Genomic DNA, 26,355 nt, shown 5'->3' with positions numbered 1-26,355 from the left:
AGATGTTGCATTTAAACTGACTCATTGGTCTTTGAATTAACATGCTTTCTTTTCAGGGATTGATTCAAATTCAAATAAGACATAAGATCTGATTAGTTAGAATTGACAGTGTGCAGTCTGTAAGGTCTGTAGAATGGTCTGCAAGAACAACCAGTAAGTTAAAGCTTCATTAATATTACTTTTTACAGAGTTTGTATTTAATAACTGGTAATGGCTACTCAATATCATCATAAAATCCCAAAATGCAATTAAATTCAATCCATAGCAGATAACCACTACTAAGAGTTAATTTTCTACTGGCTCCAACACTAAACTGGTCTCTCTCTCTCTAGTGTCCTTTTGAACTTTCAAGTCAGCAAAGGTTTTTTTTCTCTCTGTGTCTGCCCTGCTTGCAAGGGGTAATAAGGACCCATTATAATTGGCAGCATCTGATCGTTAATTACAAAGTTTTTGATAGTACCAAATTTCATTTACAGAATCAATTTCACAAGGGAAATGCTGTGAATGTCGATGCTAAGGCAAATGTTCTTAATTGCCTATCAGCATCCTGTTATCACTTGGTGAGCCCAGACGACCCTATCTTCTGAATTCTTCGAGTTCTCCCCTTTTTCTGAGCCTTCTTGCCTGTCTATTTTCTAGTGTTCTATAATTCAGCATTACATTTTAGTCTAAATGTTTAAAGACAAGTTCTAAGGCTATAGACTTTCTCAACATAGACAATAGACATAGACAGAGATTTCACATCTTACCCACAAGCTCTGACTCAACACACAGGTTGTCCCTCTGGTTTCTAATAGGTCCCACTCCTTTGTTTACAATACCCTTATTCTAAATATACCCGTAAAATGCTATGATTGTATCTGCCAAAGATATTTCGTGGCCACTCTTTATCCATCTAATTTATTTTTTAAGCATTGTGCCCCTCACACAAACTGTGCTTCTGAAAGACCTACCCTGTTTTTATTGCGCTGTATCAAACATATGCACTTTTGTTTTTCAAATTCTCGATATCCCTTGACATCCGGGGTTCCCTGTGCTTACTGCCCTTGCCCTTCACTGATTTGATGACAAACCTGCAGCCTTCATGGTCACTTTTATAGGCACCCCATGCATTCATACAAAGCTTTAGTAGAATCTCACCAAGTCAATTCCCAAATTTTGTGTTTGCAACTTTTTCATTATCTTTATTCTGTTTTAAATCAGTTTCACAGGGTATTGGAGGGGGAAGCTTTGCAGTTGGGAAATTACATCAAACACCTCATCAGGATCTGATGGTGTCACACAATTTATTCTAACTTGACTATCATCATGGAAGGTAAAAGCACCAATTACTGTGGGGAGAAAACATGCACATGTTCTGCGTTTGGAGCAGGATTCAGACAATCATCTGGACTCGCAGAACATAAATGCAGTCACATTGGAGAGAAACCATGGAAATGTGGAGACTGTGAGAAAAATTTCAAATCCCCCTCTGATCTGGAAAGACATCGGCGAAGTCACACCGGGGAGAGACCATTCCCCTGTTCCAAATGTGGAAAGGGATTCATTCAGTTATCCCACCTTCTGAAACACCAGCAAATTCATATTGGGGAGATTGCACTTGAATGTCCAAACTGTGGGAAATGCTTTACACGTTCCAAGGAACTAATGTCTCATCAACGTGTTCACACTGACCAGAGACCATTCAAGTGCTCTCACTGTGGGACTGCGTTCAGATACTCCTCTCGACTCATTGTACACCAGAGAGTGCATACTGGAGAAAGACCATACGTCTGTTCCGAGTGTGGGAAGGGGTTCACTCGATCATCCAGCTTACTTACACACAAGCGAGTTCACACTGTGGATGTACGTTTTAAATGCCCAGACTGTCAGAATTGCTTTGAAAGTTCCAGAGAGCTGATGTCCCATCAATGTGTTCACACTGAGGAGAGACTATTCAGATGCTCTCAGTGTGGGAGCGGTTTCAGGCACTCATCTCGACTCATTGTACACCAGCAAATTCACACTGGCGAGAGACCGTTCACCTGCTCTGAGTGTGGGAAGGGATTCAGTCAGTCACGTTATCTGTTGAGACACCAGCGAATTCACACTGAGGAGAGACCATTCTCCTGCTCTGAGTGTGAAATGAGATTCACTGATTCATCTGCTCTACTGAGACACCAGCAAGTTCACACTGGGGAAAGACCATTCACCTGCTCTGAGTGTGGGAAAGGATTCATTTTGTCATCCCACCTGTTAATACACCAGCGAGTTCACACTGGAGAGAGACCTTTCAAATGCCCAGACTGTGGGAAGTGCTATAAAACTTCCTGGGAATTGATGACCCATCAACGAATTCACACTGGTGAGAGACCATTCAGGTGCTCTCACTGTGGCACTGGGTTCAAGCGATCATCTCAACTCACTGTCCACCAGCGAGTTCATACTGGGGAGAAGCCATTCACCTGTTCTGAGTGTGGGAAAGGATTTGCTCACTCATCCAATCTGATGAGACACCAACGAGTTCACAAGTAAATGCTGTTAATGTCCTCCAGAAGTGGATCATGTTTATTGGTCTGTTTCTGCAGATTTTAGGAAACTAGGATCTTTTGAGTATGGCTCGGTGTGGCTGCTTGTATGATGCTATTAAAGAGGAAGAGGTATTGTGCATCTTAAACAGTATTACATAGATATGTCCCCAGATCCTGTTGGAATCTATCCTAGAATTTGAGAGGGGCAAGAGAACAAATTGCTGGAGCGTTGACAGACATCTTTGTATCCTGTTTGGCCACAGATGAGGTTTCAGAGGACTGGAGAAAAAGCCAATTTTGTTCCATTGTTTAAGAAGGGTAACAGAGATAATCCTGGAAATTGCAGGCTTGTGAATTTCACATCAGTGGTAGAGAAATTATTGGAAAAGATTCTCAGGATCAAGTTTCTTTGTTCTCTGGCCTCTGCTCTTTGTAGTTTTTATAAATGATTTGAATGAGGAGGTCGAGGGGTGGGTTAGTAAATTTTTGGCTGACACAAAGGTTGTATTGAGGGCTGTTGTAGACTGCAGCGTGCCATTGATAGGATGCAGAGCTGGGCTGAGAAATGGCAGATGGAGTTCAACCTGGATAAATGAGAAATGATGCATTTTGGGAGGTCGAACTTGAAAGCTGAATATAGGATTAAAGACAGGATTCTTGGTAATGTGGAGGAACAGAGGGATCTTGGTGTTCAAGTGCATTGATCCCTCAAAGTTGCCACCCAAGTGGATAGGGTTGTTTTGGCTTTCATTAACGGCAGAATCGAGTTTAAGAGCTGCGAGGTTTTGCTGCAGCTCTACAAAACCCCAGTGAGGCCACGCTTGTAATATTGTGTCCAGTTCTGGTTGCCCTATTGAAGGGAAAATGTGGAGGCTTTGGAAAGGGTGCAAGGAATGTTTACCAGGATGCTGCCTGGACTGGAGAGCTTGTCTTATGAAGAGAGATTGACTAAGCTTGGACTTTTCTCTGTGGAGAGATGATGGAGAGGTGACCTGATCGAGGTGTACAAGGTAATGAGAGGCATAGATGGAGTCAAAAACCAGAGACTTTTCCCCAGGGCAGGATTGACTGCCATGAGGGGTTCATAATTTTAAGGTGTTAGGAGGAAGACAGAGGAGACGTTGGAGGTAGGTTCTTTACACAGAAAGTTGTGAACGCATGGAATATGTTGCCAGTGGTGGTGGTAGAAGCAGAGTCATTAGGGGCATTGAAGCGACTGCTGGGCATGCACATGGACAACAGTGAATTGAGGGGGCGTAGGTTAAGTTATTTGATTTTAGATTAGGATTAATCCTTGGCACAACCTTGTGGGCCAAACAGCCTGTTCTGTGCTGTACTTTTCTATTTTATGAACTAGGAACAACATCTATCTGCATTTTGAAGCAAATGGACTTATTAGTGATAGACAGCATGGTTTTGTGCAGGGAAGTTGTGCCTCACTAACTTGATTGGGTTTTTTGAGGATGTGACGAAGAGGATAGATGAGGGAAAAGTGATTGATGTTGTCTATGTGGACTTGAGTAAAGCCTTTGGCAACGTCCCTCATGGCAGACTGGTACAAAAGGTGAATTCACATGGTGTCAGGGGTGAGTTGACAAAATGGATAGAGAGCTGGCTTAGTCATAGGAGGCAGAGAATAGCAGTGGAAGGATGTCTTTCAGAATGGAGGGCTGTGACTCGTGGTGTCTCACCGGGTTTAGTGCTGGAACCGCTGCTGTTTATGATCATCACATTGCTGGTCTGGTACAAAGTTACTTTGCCTTTGAGTATTTTTTCAGAGAGGGGGTAATTGGCCAGGCTCCATTGTGTCAGAAGTTTGAATGGTTCATTGGGACCTTATTGTTTATCCTAACAAGCTAAAAGCTTAAAAGGTCTTTTGAAAGACGAGTATAGTCAAACGGGCATGGCCAGCTCCCCAGCTGTGCAGTTCAATTCAGTTCAGGAGTGAGTTGAGTAAGAGTCACAGGGGAAACTGGAAGCTTTCTCTCTGTCCTTCTGCCATTATGATTTTGAAGTGTAAGTTGCCTGTGCCATTGTTTACTGTTTGTGCTAAGGGATGTGTGCATTGGGACTGTTGCAAGGTTTTTCCGGAACAGCATCATTCACGTGGGTTTGGATAGAATAAGTTATCCGATATTCTGTTTTCATTTATTTGTGTTTCAGTCCGTAATTTGGAAATAAATTTTGTTTATTTAAAACTAGGCAGTCGACCCAGCTAATTTACTCTGGGAATATCCACTGTGCTCCCAGCTAAACAAATAATAAAGTTATGGTCTGGGCTACCTGCTTAAAAATGTTTTGAGGGGTCTGGTTCAATCTGTAATAGTGATCTACATAAATGATTTGGGGGAAAATGTCGGTGATTTAATTATTAAATTTTCAGACAATATAAAGATTGGTGGAGTTGCAGATAGTGAGGAGGATTGTCAGAGGATGCACTGGGATATGTATCAGTTGGAGGCATGGGCAGAAACATGGCAAAAGGAACCTAATTCCAGGCAAATATGAGGTGATGCATTTTGGAAGGTCAAATGCAAGTGGAAATTATATACAGTATATACAAAAAACCTTTACGAGTAATAATATGCAGAGTGATCTGGATGTGCAGGTCCACAGACACCGAAGGTGGCTGCATGACTAGACAAGGTAGTAAAAAAGGCTCACTGCATACTTGCCTTCATTGGAAGGGGTATAGAGTATAAGGATAGATAAGTTATATTGCAGCTTTATAGAACTTTATTTAAAGTGGACATATATGGAGTATTGTGTACAGTTCTGATCACCACACTGCCAGAAGGATGTGGATGCTTCGGAGAGGCTACAGAAAGGTTTACCGGGATGTTGTTTGGTCTGGGGGTTTTTAGCTATGAAGGAAGGTTGGATTGACTGGATTTGTTTTCACTGGAACGCAGTAGTTTGAGGGGTGACCTGAGAGAAATTTATAAGATTGTGAATGGCATGAATAGAGTGGAAAATAGAGGCTTTTTCCCAGGGTGGAGGAGTCAGTTGCTAGAGGACACTGGTTCAGGGTGCAAGCTGGGGGGGGGGTTTAAAAGAGATCTGCAAGACAAGTTTTTCACTCAGAATGTGGTGATTGTGTGGAACGTGATGCCAGAGAACGGCAAACACAAGGAGACACAACTTTAAAGTGAGGGGAGATAAGACAGATGTCAGAGGTAGTTTCTTTAATCTGAGTAGTAAGGGTATGGAATGCTTTGCCTGCAACAGTAGTAGATTCACCAAGTTTAAGTGCATTTAAGTCGTCATTGGACAGGCATATGGACGTACATGGAATAGTGTAGGTTAGATAGGCCTCAGATTAGTATGACAGGGCAGCGCAACATCGAGGTCCGAAGGGCCTGTACTGCGCTGTGTTGTTCTATGTTACTTGTTGTCCAAAAAAGGGGCTCACTGAGCCATTTTAGAGGGCAGTTAGGAGTCACACGCATTACTGTAGGTTTGGAATCATATGTAGGCCAAACAAGGTATGAATGACAATTTCTTTATGTCAAGGACTCGCTGAACCAGATCAGTTGTTCCTGTTGTCATTGGTAGTTTTATGGCTTGACCAGAGAGTCTAGCTTTCAAATCCCGTCTTATGAATGGTATCTAAATTCCACAAGCCACTGTGTTGTTTTGATCCTGTGTCCCTTGAGCATTAACATTTGGATGATCAGTTGTCCAGTGATATTCTCATCACAATCCTTAACTCGAACTCAGTTTTAGATGTTAATCTTCCATATAAAATTCCAATCAATCAGCTTTCTATAAACCAGCGCACTGAATGTTTTTCAAATTCTAACCAGTTTAGTCCTTCTGAAATGCTCTCCCTTTCCCATGTATTCTTCATCCTCCCCTCCAACGATCCGTGTGAAGAGCTCCTGGAGTGTCTTTCTCACTGAGATTGACAAGATTGGCTGTTACCCTTTTCCTGTCTACCAAGTGAAACTGTCTCTCATTGTCCCCCATGCTGGCGGTATGAATTTTCACCTTTTACCGTCCAGACTCTGTAGACCAGCAAGTTGATACTGAAGAGAGGTCGTGGCAATACTTTGCCTATGGCAATTATTAAATTCACAGTCACTGTGGTTCCATTCCATTGAGCTGAAGCAACACTAGTGAGTTCACTCTGGGGAGAGGTCACTCGCCCGGATTCACTAATTCATCAGATGTACTTGCACATTCCTGAATTCACACACAGTGTCCACCAGAGCACTCACACTGAGGAGAGGCCATTCAGCAGCTCCCAATGTGGGATGAAATTCAGTCACTCCTTCCCATTTCAGCACACAGCAACATATTCACAGTGATAAAAACCTGCTTCAAAGCTCTTCATGGTTTTAAAGCAAAATAGATGGGCGGCATGGTGGCACAGTGGTTAGTACTGCTGCCTCACAGCGCCGGAGACCCGGGTTCAATTCCTGCCTCAGACGACTGACTGTGTGGAGTTTGCACGTTCTCCCCGTGTCTGCGTGGGTTTCCTCCAGGTGCTCCGGTTTCCTCCCACAGTCCAAAGATGTGCAGGTCAGGTGAATTGGCCATGCTAAATTGCCTGTAGTGTTAGGTAAGGGGTAAATGTAGGGGTATCGGTGGGTCGGCGTGGACTTGTTGGGCTGAAGGGCCTGTTTCCACACTGTAATGTCATGTAATGGATGGCTTTGAGATATGTAGAGAAGAGGTGTTGGAAATTCTGGCAAGGGTGAAAATAGATAAGTCCCCTGGGCCTGATGGCATTTATCCTAGGATTCTCTGGGAAGCAAGGGAGGAGATTGCAGAGCCATTGGCCTTGATTTTTGTGTCCTCTTTGTCTACAGGAGTAGTGCCAGAGGACTGGAGGCTAGCAAACGTGGTTCCCTTGTTCAAGAAGGGGAGTAGGGATAATCCTAGTAACTATAGGCCAGTGAGTCTCACTTCTGTTGTGGGCAAAGTCTTAGAGAGAATTGTAAGGGATAGGATTTATGCACATCTGGATAAGAATGATGTGATCAAGGATAGTCAGCATGGTTTTGTGAAGGGCAGGTCGTGCCTCACAAACCTTATTGAATTCTTTGAGAAGGTGACTAAGGAGGTAGATGAGGGGAAAGCGGTAGATGTGGTATATATGGATTTTAGTAAGGCGTTTGATAAGGTCCCCCATGGTAGGCTACTGCAGAAAATACAGAGATATGGCATTGAGGGTGAGTTGGAGGTTTGGATTAGGAATTGGCTCTCTGGAAGAAGACAGAGGGTAGTAGTTGATGGCAAAGGTTCATCTTGGAGTGCCGTCACTAGCGGTGTTCCGCAAGGATCTGTTTTGGGACCATTGCTGTTTGTCATTTTTATAAATGACCTGGAGGAAGGGTTAGAAGGTTGGGTGAGCAAGTTTGCGGATGATACGAAAGTCGGAGGAGTTGTAGACAGTGAGGAAGGATATGGCAGGTTACAGCGGGATATAGAGAAGCTGCAGAGCTGGGCAGAAAGGTGGCAAATGGAGTTCAATGTAGCTAAGTGTGAAGTGATTCACTTTGGTAAGAGTAATAAAAAGATGGGGTACTGGGCTAATGGTCGGATACTTGGTAGTGTGGATGAGCAGAGGGATCTTGGTGTCCATGTACACAGATCTCTGAAAGTTGCCACCCAGGTAAATAGTGCAGTGAAGAAGGCATATGGCGTACTGGCTTTTATTGGTAGAGGAATTGAGTTCCGGAGTCCTGAGGTCATGCTGCAGTTGTATAAGACTCTGGTGCGGCCGCATCTGGAATATTGTGTGCAGTTTTGGTCGCCATACTATAGGAAGGATGTGGAGGCACTGGAACGGGTGCAGAGGAAGTTTACCAGGATGTTGCCTGGTATGGTAGGAAAATCCTATGAGGAAAGGCTGAGGCACTTGGGGTTGTTTTCATTGGAGAAAAGAAGGTTTAGGGGTAATTTGATAGAGGTGTACAAGATGATTAGGGGGTTAGATAGGGTTGACAGTGAGAACCTTTTTCCACGTATGGAGTCAGCTATTACAAGGGGGCATAGCTTTAAATTAAGGGGGGGTAGATATAGGACTGATGTTAGGGGTAGGTTCTTCACTCAGTGAGTCGTAAGTTCATGGAATGCCCTGTCAGTAGCAGTAGTGGACTCTCCCTCTTTATGGGTATTTAAGCGGGCATTGGATAGGTATATGGAGGATAGTGGGTTAGTGTAGGTTAGGTGGGCTTTGATCGGCGCAACATCGAGGGCTGAAGGGCCTGTACTGCGCTGTATTCTTCTATGTTCTATGTTCTATGTTCTATGTTCTAATCTAGATCTGCAGCATGAACTGATTCACCTCGATGGAGAGATCGTTCATTACTCTCTGTAGGGGGAAAGGATTCGCCTTGGTCATCTCACCTATAACACTGAGTGAGTTCACAAGTGACTCTAGTCTGTTGTAACTGCTACTGTTGTCACATCTAGGTGTGAATCATATTCATTCTGATGGTTGGTGTTTCTATCTGCTTGTATTAATAATCCCAGTAACTGGGCTGGTGTGTAATAAGTTAGACAGGTATCAAATAAATCAGCCTTGGATGAATGACACCACTGTTGGCTTCTGTTTTTTTTTCCACCTGAATATTGTTCATCACCTGATTGCAGCTCAGACCAATCTGGGGCAGTACAACAAAAATAGAACGTCAGCCTGAACACAAGGATGACACTAAGAATGACAAACAGGACTTGGGTCTTTCTCCTCTCTGTTCACTAACAGGAAAGTTCTTCTGAGAGTTCACCTTGAAATGGGGAACAAAGTGTCTGAGTCGCTCTCCTCCATGGTTCACAGCTCCTAGACCCTGGACACAAGCTCCGTTACAACTGGGTTCAGATTCAGAAAGTACAATGGAGAATGATGCGGGGGCTGGCAAATCAGAGATTGGGGTCTAACTGAATGTGAAACGGGAGGTTTAGGTTTCCAGTCTGATGTAAGATGTAAGGAAGTACATAATGTGTGTAGCTGTAATATACCTGTTTGGTAGTCCTGAGCCATGCCATATTTTAAAATAGATGTTACTTCTCTCAAATTTAAATAAATTGTTTAAACTCTGCCTTGTAATTGCAGATGGAGGATTATACAGGAGCTTAGTAACTGCTGGTAGGCTTATACAACAGATATGTGCTCTCCAGACAGTGGCACAGTGCTTAGCGTTGCTGCCTCATGATGCCAGCGACCTGGTTTTGATTCCAACTTTGCATGGAGTTTGTGCATTATCCCCATAGGTTATATGGGCTTCCTCCAGGTGCTCTGGTTTCCTCACACATGAAGATTCACATCCTGGAATATCCAGGAGGAATGTGATTCTGACAGTCAATCTGGGATCAAACCTGCTGTGAACTCTTTTACTGACCTCACTGAAGTTTGTGGGCTCAGGAAGTGGACCCTGAAGAAGCTGCGTTCAATACCCTTCCAGTCTGGTGTTTCATCTGTCCTTGTCATTCTTGTGGTGAAAACAGGAAAAGTTTTTTTACTCTATACTCTCTCTGTGCCCCTCACACTTTCATTCGTTGCAATCATGTACACCTTCAGTGTACATGATGTTCCAAGGAAGACAACCACAGTCTTTCCAACCTCTCTTTTCAGTCTCCCCAGGCAGGTAACATCCTGGTAAATCTCTGCATCATCTCCAGTGCAATCATAATGTTCCTCCTTCCAGAACAATATCTTCATTGTGGCCTCATGAAATTTTCATACACTTCCAGCCTAAACTCCCACTTTTAGAATCTATGCCTCAGCTAATAAAGGCATGTACCCCACATGCCTTTTTAACCAGTTTATCTCCTTGATACCTCAGGGACCAGTGGAAACGCACACGAAGGTCTCTGTAATCCTCAGTGCTTTCTATGGTTCTACTGTTAGTTATGTACCTCCTTGCCTTGTTTGACCTTCCCAAATGCATCACCTCACATTTACGTTGATTGAATTTTGTTTGCTCCGATCACCCTATCTGACCAACCAATACTAACCCCTGTGGAACCAGATGTATCATCACAAAAACAGTTCTCAACCATCATCCTTTGTTTTCTGCCATTCAGTTAGTTCTGGATCATATTTGCCATATTTCCTTGGATCTCAAGTGTTCTTCCCTTTAGTTCATGGGACCCTTTCAAGAGCTTTGCTGAAGTTCACGTAGATTATATGAAATACATTGATGTCATCTACGCACCTACTTACCTCTTCAAAAAATTTAATCAAGTGGTCATACGTGACTTTCCTTAAACTAAACTCCGCTGAATGTTTTTGAATAATCCCTGCCTTTCCAAATCCAGATACATTCTGTACCTTGGGAATGCTTCCAATAGCTTCCCCACCATTGATATTAATATGACAGGCCTGCAGTTCCCTGGTTTATCCCTTGCTCCCTTATTAAATTACCGTGTCACATTGGGTGTCCTCCAGTCCTCTGGCACCTCTCCTGTGGCAACTGAAAATTATATCCAGCATCACTCACTGAACGAGCACATCATCAGTTGATGACTGGCCTGAATCCTGTCTTGATTGAAAGGATGAGGACCACATATTGTCACTGAATCATGAAAAATTGCAGAACAGAGTAGGTAGTTCTGCAGTGCTGAAAGAAAGCTCTCCAGTCTAATCCCAAGTTCCAGCCACTTGTCCTGTTATGCTGGGAATTACAATAGCTCCACTGTATAATGGAGTAATTTTGAAATGTGACATACATTTCTGCTATTGCTTCCCTTTCAGACAGTGAGTTCCAGAACCAAACACTCTCTGAGTGAAGTCATTACTCAATTTTTACGCTAAGCCTTCCCATTACTTTGGATCTCTACGTCCTGGTGACTGACCTCTCTGTCAATGAATTAGGTTATTGCTCTCCTGTTGGTCTAGGGCCATCATAACTTTATGACCGCCTCTGTTCCAGTGAAATCAGCTCAAGCCTATCCAAATTTTCCAGATTGTTAAAACTCTTCACTGTGAACTTCATCCTGATAAATCTCCACTGTGCACTCTCATACAGTCACATCCTTCCTGCCAGCGTTTTTGTTACAGATCAAGAATAACTGCTCTCTAACCTCCCATTGGCTTCAATGTTATGAAGACTGACAGTTCTAACCTGTCAGTATTTGAAAAATACTTACAAATGATGTGACAAGTTTTACTTAGTTTTTGATGTGATCCTCTTTTACATAGTCCACCTGAGGTGATGGAGAAAAGCTTTTGATGAATATTAAGTCGGGGCTTTCAGCCTTGACGTGTTTCCATCTTGGCTTTAAATATTGCATCTTGTGGTTTTAACACTAGATAACGAAACTCACAATAACACATTGCTGTTTGCTGACTTCATGAACAAAGCATGGATACCAATCAGATTAAATTTGATTAGATTTGATTTATTGTCATGTGTACCTAAATAGAATGAAAAGCTTTTTTTTAAGTGCAGTACAGGCAGATCGTAGTAAGCAAGGACATACAGATCATAGGGTGGAAAATAATACTGAGACATACAAAACTGTTTACGTTATACAGTAATGGCAGTAAGCAAGATCATTATTAGCAACATCAAAATTATTTGAAGTTAGAGAATGCATTTATCAGTCTAATAACAGCAGAGAAGCTGTTCTTGAACCTGCCTATTGAATGTGTTCAAGCTTCTGTATCTTCTGCCTGACAGAAGAGATTTTAGGCGATCATTACTGGGGTGGGACAGGTCTTTGAAGATGTTGGCAGCCTTTTTGCGGTAATACGTGGCAGTGGACTCCATGGATGGAAAGTTGGTTTCTGTGATAGTCTGGGCTGTGTACAACCACCTTCTGTAGTTTCTTAAGTCTTGAGCAGAGCAGTTGCCATACCAGGCTGTTGTGCACCCAGACAGTATGCTTTCATTGGGGCATCTGTAGAAGTTGGTGAGGGTCTTTATGAATATGTCAAATTTCCTGAGCCATCTGAGGAAGAAATGGCACTATTATACCTTCTTAACTGTCATATCTACATGGGCAGTCCATGACAGATTGTTGGTTATTGTCACTGAGGAACTTGATGCGATGTCCCCTCTCAACCTCTGCTCCATTGATGTAGATGAGGGCATGTTCTCCTCCTTTCTTTCTGAAGTCAGTGATAAGTTCTTTAGTTTTTCCAACATTGAGAGTCTGTTATCATTGCACCACATAAACAAGCACTCTATTTCCTTCTGTATTGTGACTCATCGTTGTTTGATATCCATCCTACCACGAGAAGAGAGATGATTCAGACCTCTCAGCTCTAATAATACAGAAGAATAGTTCATTCATCCAGAGAAAAGCCAAGAGAAATTATATCATCTATGATTTGTCATTAAAAATCCAAAAATGGAACAGTCACTAACGGTATAGCAATTTGTCTGCTCCTTCCCTGGTGATGTCAAGATCTCAGTTGAGTGGGTGAAACAAAGTCCGTTTCTTTGACAGGTCCCTTAATGTTAAATCTGAGCTCAGTTACTGGATTACTAACATCAGAATGAGCACACTCAATTTGTCGGCATAACCATGGCTCAGTCTTGACATGACCGACAGCAACAAAAGCAGCAGAATCCAATATTGGTCATCACCTGTGAACTTGCTGATGTCTCAAAAGATGGGATGAGTGAATGAATGCCTTCCCACACTGACAGCAGGTGAATGGTCTTTTCCCACTGTGAACATGCTAGGGTGTCACTAGGGTAGATGACATGATGAATCCCTTTCCACACACATAGCATCTGAATGGCCTCTCCTGATGGTGAACCCACGGGTATGTCAGCAGGTCACTTGTGGTCTTATAACTTTTCTTTCATTCACAACATTTGAAAAACCTTTTATTAGAATGAATGATTTGGTGTTTGGAGAAGTTGGAGGATCAAGTTAAGATTTTTATACACAATGAGCAGGTGAACAGCCTCTCTCCTGTGTGAACTCGCTGGTCTCTTACTAGTTCACTCCTGGTTTTATAAAACATAGAACATTGCAGCGCAGAACAGGTCCTTCGACCCTTAATGCTGCGCCGACCTGTGAACTATTCTCAGCTCGTCCCCCTGCACTATCTCATCATCATCCATGTGCTTATTCAAGGATTGGTTAAATCTCCATAATGTGGCTAAGTTAACTACATTGGCAGGTAGGGCATTCCACGCCCTTACCACTCTCTGAGTGAAGAACCTGCCTCTGGCAACTGTCTTAAGTCTATCACCCCTTGGTTTGTAGTAATGCCCCCTCGTACAAGCTGACGTCGTCATTCTAGGAAAAAGACTCTCACTGTCTACTCTATCTAATCCTCTGATCATGTTGTGTGTCTCTGTCAAATCCCCTCTTAGCCTTCTTCTTTCCAGTGAGAACAGACCCAAGTCTCTCAGCCTTTCCTCATAAGACCTTCCCACCAGGCCAGGCATCCTGGTAAATTTCCTCTGCACCTTTTCCAATGCTTCCACGGCCTTGCCGAAATATGGAGACCAGAACTGTACACAATATTCCAAGTGTGGCCGCACTAGCGTCTTGTATAGTTGCGCATGATATTGTGGCTCCGGAACTCAATCCCTCTACCAGTGAAACCTAACACACCGTATACCTTCTTAACAGCACTGTCAACTTGTGTGGCAACTTCCAGGGATCTATGTAAATGGACTCCAAAATCCCTCTGCACATCCACACTACCAAGACATCCAGAACATTTGAAACATCTTTTATCAGAGTAGCCATGTGTGAACCCCTTCAGACCCCTACAGACAATGCAAGTGAATGGCTTCTCCTAGTCTTTTTGTGTTCATGTTTAATAAAACTGTGTGAGTGTTTAGTTTCCCACTGTAAGAACAACTGAAGTGTCTGCCAGTCTGGGGCTTGACCAGATCTATAGAGATTTTAAGACTGTCTGTATTGTCCAAACGATTAAACAGCCTGTCAGCAATGTGATCTTGCTGATGTTTCTGCAGATTAGGTGACTGAGTGAATCCCTTCCCACAAACAGAGCAAGTGAATGGTCTTACCCCAGTGATGCATTTCTAGCAAGAATGGATAAATGAATCCCTTCCCACAATCCCCACATTTTCAGGGTTTCTCTATAGTGAGGGTATCCTTGTATCATGGTTAGTGTGGTGCTGGAAAAGCACAGCAGGTCAGGCAGCATGCAAGGAGCAAGAAAATCGATGTTTTGGGCAAAAGCCCTTCATCAGGAATAGAGGAATCCTCTGTTCCTGATGAAGGGCTTTTGCTCGAAATGTCAATTTTCTTGCTCCTCAGATGCCGCCTGACCTGCTGTGCTTTTCCAGCACCACTCTAATCTAGACTCTGGTTTCCAGCATCTGCAGTCCTTGTTTTTACCTATCCTTGTGTCACTTCAGGTTGAATATCAATTGAAACCTTAAGCAAACATACAGAATGGGTACATTATTTTTCCCTGTTTGGAATAGGACTACTATTTTATGTTCTACTGACTCTGGAAGTGCTTAAACCTCATTTCACTAACAATTCACTTAAACAGTCACTCAGTCCATGTAATTGTTTAATGTTCTATCCACAGCCAATTCACTGCAACACTCTCAATCACGCTCTATAACTAGTTAAAACTCTTCACTGGAACACTCTGAATCAGTCACACTTTCACCCAGATGTGACTGTGTCTTGATGTCTTTCTAGTCATGGTGATGTTTGATTATGTTTCCCCTTAGACAGAATAGATAATTATTTCTGCTTCAACAGTAAAAAGCTGATGATGTTCAGGCCATAATGAACTGATGGTCTCTATCAGATCTTGATGTCTGATTTAAATTTCCCATCTGTCTGGATAATGAAGTTCAGAAAATTATCATTGAAAGTGCAGGACAGACATTCAGACTGAATTTGTTTTATTTTGCTGGAACATTCTTATCTTGCTGGTTTCCCCAAACACAAGGTGAATTCCAACTAAAAAGAGAATCAACAAGTAAAGCAAAAAAAAACCTGTTCTTCATGTTTATATGAGACTGTGCCATCTTAAATACTGACTGATGTGGAAGAGATTAAGTGTAAAGGTGCACATCACTTGCTCCCTCTCCAAAGCCATCTCAGCATAAACAAGGGTACAGAAGATGGACAGACCTTGAATGAATTGCAGAAAAGGACATTTAGTGGAACATCTAACAGCCACAATGATGAGTGCACACCATTCGAGTCTGTGACACCAACTCTGTTTCAGGACATAAACAAATATATAAACTTGGAGGAAAATAAGAAGTGGCTGGATGAACAGAAGTTTATGAAACTTAGTTGTCAAAAACTCTGACAATGGTCACTGGAATTTATACGTTAACTTTTTTTCTCTCTATGAATGTGGCCAGACCTGCTTAATTTCTGCAGCATTTTATAACCTTTGTTTCAGAATCGGTCTTTTCTTTTACACGTCATTACTGTCAGTTGGAGTGTGAAACCTCAGAAGAGTCATTTCTCTTCTCTACCTTATCAATAACATGTGCAGCTCAATGAACAAGTTGTCTCCATTCTGAAGCAAGCTCCTTCCAGCCATCCTAATGATTTCCCTTTACAACGTAAGAGTCCACACATGCATCTTGCTGCGCGCCCAATGAGAAAGTGTCTCAGGGCCGACCACTAAAAAGAAGCCCAGAAACTTTGTCCGTTTGGAGCAAATAGTAGATTATGAGGTTAATGGTTTACACAAGGTGACCACGAAGCCTCCTTCTCCAACCTGCAAATCCATCACTCCATCCGCCCCCGCATCATCTCACCGTTTGCGGATCCGAGAAAAGATGGTTGGTCCATCACCATGAGCCGTTCAGCGCATGTTCCCTACAGTGATCGGCACTGCGCTAGCCCACTACTCTCCTGTTGTGTGGATAGGAGACATACCGAACTATGGTGAATGCTGGGTAAGCAGACCACCATGCATTTGGTTGTTGTTACTTCTCAGTGACGGTTTGGACGAGATTCTCAAATTTAAAAACAAACTGTGCAAATCCCCAATTTTACTGCAATTCCCCAATTTGTATGGCTATTCACGTCTTACAAGAAGGAGAATCAGAACTGCTGTAGAATTAAGCATTTACAACAGAACAGAATCTGCAATCTTGAGTCTTTGATAAAATCAGTGTCCCAGGGTTTGATAAGAACGAAGGAACCGCAGCAAACACACAGAACTCTTTTAAAAAATCAACACTGGAAACGTGTGCAATATACATTCCACTAATTTAAACATGCCAAGTTGGTGTATTTGGAGCTGGAAAATGTAATACTTTCACACATATATCTGAGGGGTCACTGTGCTACTTCTTCAGTTGATAGGATGTGTCAGAATGCCTTTCCACAATCAGAGGTGGAAATCGTCTCCCTGATGGCACTGCACACATTGCTTTCAGGTTAATAGAAGATAAAATACTCTTGATGTTGGAAAAATGTGTTAAAGAGACGAAATACTGGAGAAACTCAGCAGGTCAGGAAGTATCTTTGGGGACAGAAATAAAGTTAACATTTTGAGTCCGATGTAACTCTCTGTCCGACCTATGGAGTTTCACTAGCATTTTCTCTTTATATTGGAGTTCAGTATGGCATAGCAAAGGTGTCATGCCACAGCTAGGATCAATAACAACAGTGAACAAGTATACAATAGTCTTTAATACTATAAAAAACTTCCTCAATATTCACATGCCATTGACACACCTTATTATCATATTTGCAAAGAACTTTGGGGGTGATAGGACAGATTAAGGGAGTTGTTGAGTAAAATAATCTAGATCGTGGGTTTCATAAACAGTTGTTTTGAGAATAACAGCAAGAAGACTTAGCGAACATTTAGAAAACTTTGGTTTGGCCAAAGGTTGATTGCATCAATTTCTGGCCCCAAATAATCAGGAAATATGTGAAGTTTTTGTATAGTGACAGAAGAGATTTATCAGTATGGATTCAGCAAGGAATGTCGGAGAAATTTGACTGATGTGAATGACATTTATGATACATTGAAATAAAGTAGAAAAAAAGTTCCCATTCACTCATTGGATAAGAGCTAAGAGTGCTGCTACTGAACCGCAAAGACTTAACTCTTCATTACCTATTATCAGTCTGTTCACATGCATTATTACACACCACTGGAGCAGGGTGGGGATTGAAACACTTAACTGAAAGTAAATAATAGAAATTTAGAGCAAGCGACCCTCAGTGTTGTGGAATATCTTTTTTTCCTCTTTTATTCTCCCAAGCTGCAATTTCTTGCCTCACACTACACTCAAAACAGTGACCATTAATTTCTCACTTTTTAAATTGAGTTTGTACACGTGTGTGTTGAGAGGGATGGGGAGAAGGGGGGATTCATTTGAAGCTGTGGGACTTTTGCCTAAGTTTCGACTTAAGTTGAAATTGTAAAACATGCTACCAGAGCTGCAGTATTGTTTCCAGTTCTGGGGTTAACATTTGGATATAATTTAAGATATTGGGTTGAATGGAGGTTCTTGATTTATTCATTCGTGTTATCTGTCACTGGTTGGGTCAGCATTTATTGCTGGTCCCCAGTTGTTCTGGAGGAGGTGATGTTGAAGTACCTTCTTGAAATGTTGTAGTCGTTAGATTGTAGAAATACCCACAAACTGTTGGGAAGGGGTGCCCGGATTTTGACCTAGTAACACTAAAGGAATGTTGATCTAATTACTTGTGTGTGGTTTGTCGGAAAGTTTACGTGTTTGTTGCCATTGTCCTTGTGGTGGGGGTCACGGTTTGGAACATACTGTCAAAGGAGTTTGGATTTCTTACAGTGCAGCTTGTTGATGTGGCAAATCTGCCACTTTGCAACAAAGGCAAATACTTAAGGGCAGTAGCCAGTTTAATTTCTTTAAAATTTAAAAACGGAGCTACTCTGAGGAATTTTACTGAAATGTAATTTCTAAACTGCTGGTTTGACAAAAGGAAGTTTATTTCCTACAGAAAGCACACCAGTTCAGTTCAGAACAGAGTTGTGCGACAAAATTGGTTGGTTTGACGAAGGATGAGCGCTGGGAAAGCTGGTGATTGTCAATAAACTGCTGGGACCAGAACCTGCGGTCACGTACTCTTCTGACTGACCAGGAACGGGGCGGCTCCGTCCAGCAGCCAGTGGGAACGAACTAAGGGGCGCGGTGGGACTGGTAGCCAATGGGATTATATGAGGGGCGGGGAGGGCTCAGCAGCCATTTGGAGTGAATGAGGGTCGGATCTGTCCAACAACCAATGGGAATCAATAAGGTGGTGGGTCTGTTCAGCATGCAATGGGAATGAAAAAGGGGAGGGTGTGTCCAACAATTAATAGAAGTGAATTTCGGGCTTGGACGGGCCTTGCAACCAATGGGAGTGAACGAGGGTCGGATCTGTTCAGAAACCAATGTCGGGGTGGGCCTCCCCAGCATCCAATGGGGGTGAGGGGGTGGGTCTGTTCTGCAACCAATGGGAGTGAGTGAGGAGCGGGCTTCACAGCGAATGGGCGTGAGAGAGGGGTGGACATAACTTTCATGTGTCCTAGGTAAAAACAAGGACTGAAGATGCTAGAAACCAGAGTCTAGAAAAGGTGCTGGAAAAGCGCAGCAGTTCATGCAGCATCCGAGGAGCAGGAAAATCGACGTTTTGGGCAAAAGCCCTGGCTCAGTGGTTAGCACTGTTGCCTCACAGTGGCAGGGACCCGGGTTGGATTCCAGCCTCGGGTGACTGTGTGTAGTTTGCACATTGTTCATGTAGAGTGGTGGCCTAAAGTTTTTATCGCTGGATTCTTAACCAAGACACTCAAGCAATATTCCGGGGACCCAGGATCAAATCCTGCTCCGACAGATGGTGGAATTTGAATTGAATAAATGTTGCTCTATTCCTGATGAAGGGCTTTTGCCCGAAACGTCGATTTTCCTGCTCCTTCGATGTTGCCTGACCTGCTGTGCTTTTCCAGCACCACTCTAATCTAGACTGTCATGTTTCCTTTCCCTGCCCCCGTCTCCCTACAACCCCATCTGAGAGTAGTCTGTTGCAGCTGAAGGAGATGGTGAAATTGAACCTTTATTGAGTGATCAGTTTTTATAAACACCCCATCTCAGGTACTGTCTCAAAATGTCAACATTGCGGTCCCACATTTACAGCATACGGGAACATGGCTGCGGGCCATGTCATCTCCTGGGGACAATGTTCTGCAGGAAGCATGCTGCTACAGAAAAACATTTGCACACAGCAAATTCAAACCAAGGGGAATATCATACCCCTTTGGTTTTGTAATCTGCACTGACAGTAATGGATTTAGACAATAGACAATAGATGCAGGAGTCGGCCATTCAGCCCTTCGAGCCTGCACCGCCATTCAATATGATCATGGCTGATCATTCCCAATCAGTATCCTGTTCCAGCCTTATCTCCATAACCCTTGACTCCACTATCTTTAAGAGCTCTATCCAATTCTTTCTTAAATGAATCCAGAGACTGGGCCTCCACTGCCCTCTGGGGCAGAGCATTCCACACAGCCACCACTCTCTGGGTGAAGTAGTTTCTCCTCATCTCTGTCCTAAATGGTCTACCCCGTATTTTTAAGTTGTGTCCTCTGGTTCGGCACTCCCCCATCAGCGGAAATATGTTTCCTCCTGCCAGAGTGTCCAATCCTTTCATAATCCTATAAGTTTCAATCAGATCCCCTCTCAGTCTTCTAAACTCAAGGGTATACAAGCCCAGTCGCTTCAGTCTTTCCGTGTAAGGCAATCCTGCCATTCCAGGAATTGACCTCGTGAACCTACGCTGCACTCCCTCAATAGCCAGAATGTCTTTCCTCAAATTTGGAGACCAGAACTGTACATAGTACTCCAGGTGTGGTCTCACCAGGGCCCTGTACAGCTGCAGAAGCACCTCTTTGCTTCTATACTCAATTCCTCTTGTTATGAAGGCCAGCATGCTATTAGCCTTCTTCACGACCTGCTGTACCTGCATGCTTGCCTTCATTGACTGGTGGACAAGAACACCCAGATCTCTCTGAACAGCCCCTTTACCTAATTTGATACCATTGAGGTAGTAATCTGCCTTCCTGTTCTTGCCACCAAAGTGGATAACCAGACATTTATCCACATTAAACTGCATCTGCCATGCATCTGCCCACTCACCCAACTTGTCCAGGTCACCCTGTAATCTCCTAACATCCTCATCACATTTCACCCTCCCACCCAGCTTTGTATCATCAGCAAATTTGCTAATGTTATTGCTGATACCATCTTCTCTATCATTTACATATATTGTAAAAAGCTGCGGTCCCAGCATGGATCCCTGCGGTACCCCACTGGTCACTGCCTGCCATTCCGAAATGGAGCCATTAATCACTACCCTTTGTTTCCTATTAGCCAACCAATTCTCTATCTAATCTAGTACTTTGCCCCCAATACCGTGCGCCATAATTTTACTCACTAACCTCTTGTGTGGGACTTTATCAAAAGCTTTCTGAAAGTCCAGATACACTACATCCACTGGATCTCCTTCGTCCATCTTCCGAGTTACATCCTCAAAAAATTCAAGAAGATTAGTCAAGCATGATTTCCCCTTCATAAATCCATGCTGACTCTGTCCTATCCTGTTACTATTATCCAGATGTGTCGTAATTTCATCCTTTATAATAGACTCCAGCATCTTTCCCACCACTGAGGTCAGACTAACTGGTCTATAATTTCCTGCTTTCTCCCGCCCACCCTTCTTAAAAAGTGGCACAACATTAGCTGCCCTGCAATCCTCAGGAACCGACCCCGATTCTATTGAACTCTGGAAAATAATCACCAGCGCATCCACGATTTCCCGAGCCACCTCCTTCAGTACCCTGGGATGCAGGCCATCAGGTCCCGGAGACTTATCACCAGGGCCCTGTACAGCTGCAGAAGCACCTCTTTGCTTCTATACTCAATTCCTCTTGTTATGAAGGCCAGCATGCTATTAGCCTTCTTCACGACCTGCTGTACCTGCATGCTTGCCTTCATTGACTGGAAAGGATTTTTTAAATACAAATTGTTTGCAGCACATTAAAAGCGGAAGATTTGCAGACAGGAAACTCAGAAACACATCTCATTCGGGGACCACTCGATTCATCACTTTCGAATATCCTACACCTTTTGTGTAGAAGTTTCAGGTTTGTTTCCCCATTTCTTTGTGTAAGATTTTTTTTCATACATGCAGATGGAGAAGGCAAAATCGTGAAGGGATTAGAAAACTTTACAAGAAAAAATTCCAAAATTCTGCTTCCCCCTCTGTACCTGGATCCTTTGATTTCCTGACTGAACTATAGGTGACAACACCTCATCCACACTAATCCTGAACACTGGAATCCTGCAAGGCTGTGTATCAAGCCCTTGACTATAGTCCTTGTACACTCCTGACTGTGTAGCCAAATTCAGCCTTAACTCCATTTCCAAATTTGCTGATGACACCACCATAGTGGGATGGATCTCAAACAAAAATGACAGAGTATAGACAGTTTTATTGTCTTTACACAATGCCACTATATTTCCCTCTAGTCAGCAAAATGAAGAAGCTAGTCATTGATTCAGGAAAGGGAGTAGAGGACACCCCCCCATCAGGATCAATTGTGCTGATGTGGAGGTATAGGTACAGAAGTTTGAGGACTTGTACCAACAGATTCTCAACAAACCAATCTCTCATATATTTGAGTTTGTATTTGTTTGCATTGTTTCTGTACCTGTAATGCTATTATACATTCTGTTTTGTTACCCTGACCCTGATGAAAGATACTATTTGGTTAGCATGTGATACAATCCTTTTGCTGTATCTCAGTACATGTGACAATTATTATCAGATCAAAGATTTGCCTTAAAGTGCAGGTGGGTATACCAGGAGCAACATTGAGCATTCCTAAAAATGAGGTGTCAACCTGGTGAAGTGACAAAACCCTCACTCAATGAAACTGACCTAAGCTCCTCAGACCAGTCACATCTAGTCGTGAATTGTGATGGACAATTTAAACAACTTAGTTCAGGTTCCACCAATATCCCCATCCTCAATGATGAGGCTGTCCAGTAAAACAATGTAAGAGATAAAACTGAAGACTGAGGAAGAAGAGGTTTGTATGACTCCAAGATTACACAGCAGTTAAATGGGGGAGGTGAGCCAGGACTGTGTTATAATATTAATGTATAGAGATAACACAGGAATGGATGAGAGTTTCAGCAGCAGGTGAGCTGAGATGAAGGTGGAGTCAGATGAAGTTACTGAGGTGAAAATAGTCGGTCTTGGTGATGATGAAGTTATGTGATTGGATGCTTGACTTTGTTGAAAAACTTTGCCATGGTTATGAACAGTCTGATTCAGTTTCGACATTTATTAGGGAGAGAGAGATGGAGGCAGTGGCAGGACCCTGTCTATATCAAACAGCAGTGTCCCAGTTGGATATTCTGATAATCAAACCACTTCTATGGTTGCTTTTTGAAAGTATCAGCCCCACACATTTTAAGATTCACTTACCTTAATTTCACAACCTGCCACCCATGTTTTTGTAGGTTCGCACTCATTCCCATTTTTTCTGTTTGGTATCAATTCCACAGGAATTTAGAATGAGAGGATTGACAGTCACAAATCTCCAAACCAAGCATTACATCGGTATCTGATGGAACCAGGAAGCATATTGAGATGTGATCATCATTGGGTTTTGAATGTGATAGGAAAGAGCACTGTTCACAGTGGAGAGAAACTGTACATGGGGAAAAAGCTCCAGCCAATCTTCTGACCTCTCAGGCACTAAAATGGAGAAGCCATGGAAATGTAAGGACTGTGGGAAGGGATTCACTTCCCCGTCGAAGCTGGAAATTCATCAGCGCAGTCACACTGGGGAGAGGCCATTCACCTGCTCCAAGTGTGGGAAGGGATTTACCCAGTTACCTCACCTACTGACACATCAGCGAGTTCACACTGGGGAGAGACCTTTTAAATGCTCCCATTGTTGGAAAGGATTCACTCAATTAGGTCATCTACTGACACACCAGCGAGTTCACACAGATGAGAAACCATTCATCTGCAGTGAGTGTGGAAAGAATTTCAAGCATTCTGACAGCCTGATTACACACCAGCGAGTTCACACTGGAGAGAGGCCATTCTCTTGCTCTGACTGTGGAAAGGGATTCAGTCAGTTAGGTACCCTGTTGACACACCAACGAGTCCACACTGGGGAGAGGCCATTCATCTGCTCCATGTGTTGGAAGGGATTCACTACTTCATCCCACCTGCGGAGACACCAGCGAGCTCACCAGTGACACTCAGCACTGGATTCTGCTGTTGATAGGAGGGTAAGATACCACATGGAATTGCTCACCATGAAGAAGATAGTACTGTATATAAAAGATGCACAAAATACTTACAACTGTCAAATCCTGCAAACATGCCAAGACCTATCAAGAAGTGTTTCTATCAATGAGAGCACTTTCTTCAACAGTGTGCCATCTGCAATGTTGAACCTTGAGTAATTGAACTGAATTTGTTTTCTGTTGTGTGCATGGGGGTATTTGTGAATACTAGATGAGCTGGCATGGTGCGTGATGGGGAAATGATGCTAAATGGATGTAAGCATTACATTAGTGTAGCAGGTGAGGGTGAATGTGGGTAGGGAGAGGGTTAAAATCAATTAGGTATTGCATGACATGGATGAAGTGCAGGCAAAATGATGGGGTGAGTGATGGAGCATGGTTTCTGTTTTATTGCTTCATTTAATTTTTGGTCATGGTGTTGGATTGCAGGACATGCTGTCTGCCCCAGGCCTCCTTGGGAGCTGGTGACCTCCTCCATTGTTCCTGAGTCATTTCCCTATTGATCCTACTGCCTCCAGACTGACAATGGACAGTGTGATGGCCAGAATTAACGGGCAGATTCACAGCGCCAGGAACTCTCTCAGTATGCTAGGCATGACAATACGAATCCCGGCCATCGGGGGGGTTACTTTCTACTGATGCTAATGATTCCTATCACTAGGCTGGAGTTTAATCTTCTGGATCTGTAGCAGTTTAAAATCTCCAGTCAGAAAATGCTGATGAAATTCCTTGTAATTCCCCTTTCTCTCTGTTTGTAGGCACTGACTTTGTCAGGACTGCAATGACACTTGTAAAGTTAACCTAGAAATGTGGTTCATGCAACACACTCTTAGATACTGAAGGAATTGTTTAAATTGAAGGTACACTCATATATATGCCAGAATAAATACAAATCTAAAGAATGAAACCATTATTCAATTTGCAAGACCATCAGTTTCAAAACGTCTGTGCTTTTGATGTAGTGTTCAAAATTACAAAACTGGAGTTAGCAGTCTGGAATTCCTTTGTGGGAGTCCCATTAAATTTCCCTCGAATGACATCTGAGAAATATGCATTCAATTTTACTGTTTCCATGAAAGGATGTTGATTGCTTGTACAGATTTCCTGCTGCTGTTTACAGGCAAGAAGCTTCATGGTCATTGCTTGGAGTTAGAGATTTAGATTTCAACTGCAGTTGTTGTTTGAAGTCTCATTGTCCATTTAACCATGAGCTATTTCAAAATTGTTGAAGGGAGTTGAGGTCAACACTATTGGAGTCGTGAAAAAGTTTGCTTTTTGGTCAGTGTGGTTAGCGGGAATGGAGCCATTAAAACTTGACCATCTGTCTGTGGCAGTTTACAACACAATAGTTCAACATTCCAGTCCCTTTGGCAGGTACATGAGATGTAGGTATTCCAGCTAACTTTAACTTCAGAAAAACATTTCTGAAAAGTTGTCATTAGGTCCAGTCCTATAATTATAGAAGACATATATGATGATATAATGTTCAACAATCACTGAGTATCTCTGTATTAATTTTTTTTACGATCTATTTTTGACAGTGTATATGCAGAAAGGAACTGCACCAATGCTGATTTCCAGAAGACTCCACGACAAATATTCTTCCACCTGTAAAACATCAATTTTTGACTTCTTCCTGTCATTCAGTCACTTCTATATTTATGTTGTTGCTGTCTCTTTTGTTTCAGGAATTCTGACCTTGTTCACAAGTCTGTTGTGTGGCACTGTCTCATGCTTTTTGGAAGCTGGTATGTGCCACATTGGTACTCACTGCAACACTTTCTGTTAGCTCTTCAAAGCGCTCAAGCAAATTAGATGAAATTGATTTTGCCGAAATAAATTCCCTTAATTAAACTGCAATTGTCCATGCGGGTGTTAGTAATGTTTGGAATTATTGTGTGTTTCTAAAAGTTTCTCAACCCAAGTGAACCTGACTGGCTTGTAGCAGCGAGGTTAATCTTTGCACTATTATTTCACAACTAAGGCATAATGTTTTTCAATCCTTCAATTCTCCAACACCACTCTGAAATGAAAGAACATTGATATATTATGACAAACATAACGTGCAATTTCAGCTCCCCCTTTCCTCAGTTGGGCTGCATCTCAACCAGTCAGTGCCTTATGAAAGGATGGACAACCTATCCAATACCTCCTAATAATAAATGATAAACCCAGCAATTAAGTGTCCAATCACTGTGGTTATTTGTGAATTTGCAGGTGGGCTGACTAAGTATGTCCCTTCCCATGTGAGGAGCAGTTGAATGGCCACTCCCCAGTGTGAACCCTCAGGTTTATAGTGTGGTGAGATGAGACCTTGAACCCAGTGTCACAGTGAGAGCACTTGAGTGCTGTCTCCTCAGTGTGAATATGCTGGTGTGCCCATTAGGGTGGATGCCTGAGTGAATCTCTTCCCACACTTGGAGTGGATAAATGGTCTCTCCTCAGTGTGAATACACAGATGAATTTCTGGATTCAATGGGGAATTTAATCCATTCCCATAGTCCCTGCTTTTCCATGGATTTTCCAGTTGGTGACTGAGTTTGTGTTTTGACAGATCAGATGGTCAGCTGAATTCTCATCCACACACACCACATGTACGGTTTCTGCCTACT

The 26,355-nt window shown here is 42.8% G+C and overlaps 1 protein-coding gene across 1 annotated transcript; it reads left to right on the top strand.

Annotated features, from left to right (window-relative positions):
- Window positions 1–1,308: 1,308 nt before the first annotated feature.
- LOC140487260 (uncharacterized) lies at window positions 1,309–25,597 on the top strand. Its single transcript, XM_072586886.1, has 3 exons — window positions 1,309–2,511; window positions 23,105–23,725; window positions 25,285–25,597. Exons 1-2 carry the CDS (start codon window positions 1,309–1,311, stop codon window positions 23,690–23,692), a joined length of 1,791 nt encoding a protein of 596 aa, XP_072442987.1. The 3' UTR covers window positions 23,693–23,725; window positions 25,285–25,597.
- The last annotated feature ends 758 nt before the right edge of the window (window positions 25,598–26,355 follow it).

The sequence above is a fragment of the Chiloscyllium punctatum genome, chromosome 16 (assembly GCF_047496795.1).
Source record: "Chiloscyllium punctatum isolate Juve2018m chromosome 16, sChiPun1.3, whole genome shotgun sequence".
Lineage (NCBI taxonomy): Eukaryota > Metazoa > Chordata > Chondrichthyes > Orectolobiformes > Hemiscylliidae > Chiloscyllium > Chiloscyllium punctatum.
The sequence above is the reverse complement of the archived record's forward strand: the minus strand, read 5'-3'. Positions and strand labels throughout refer to the sequence as shown.

What these genes read in the sequence shown, in the direction of transcription:
- LOC140487260 (XM_072586886.1), top strand. Translation starts at nt 1,309, where the DNA reads ATGGAAGGTAAAAGCACCAATTACTGTGGGGAGAAAACATGCACATGT. An exon ending in GACACCAACGAGTTCACAAG is followed by an intron (nt 2,512 to 23,104) that starts TAAATGCTGTTA and finishes TGAATGTGATAG; the next exon opens with GAAAGAGCACTGTTCACAGT.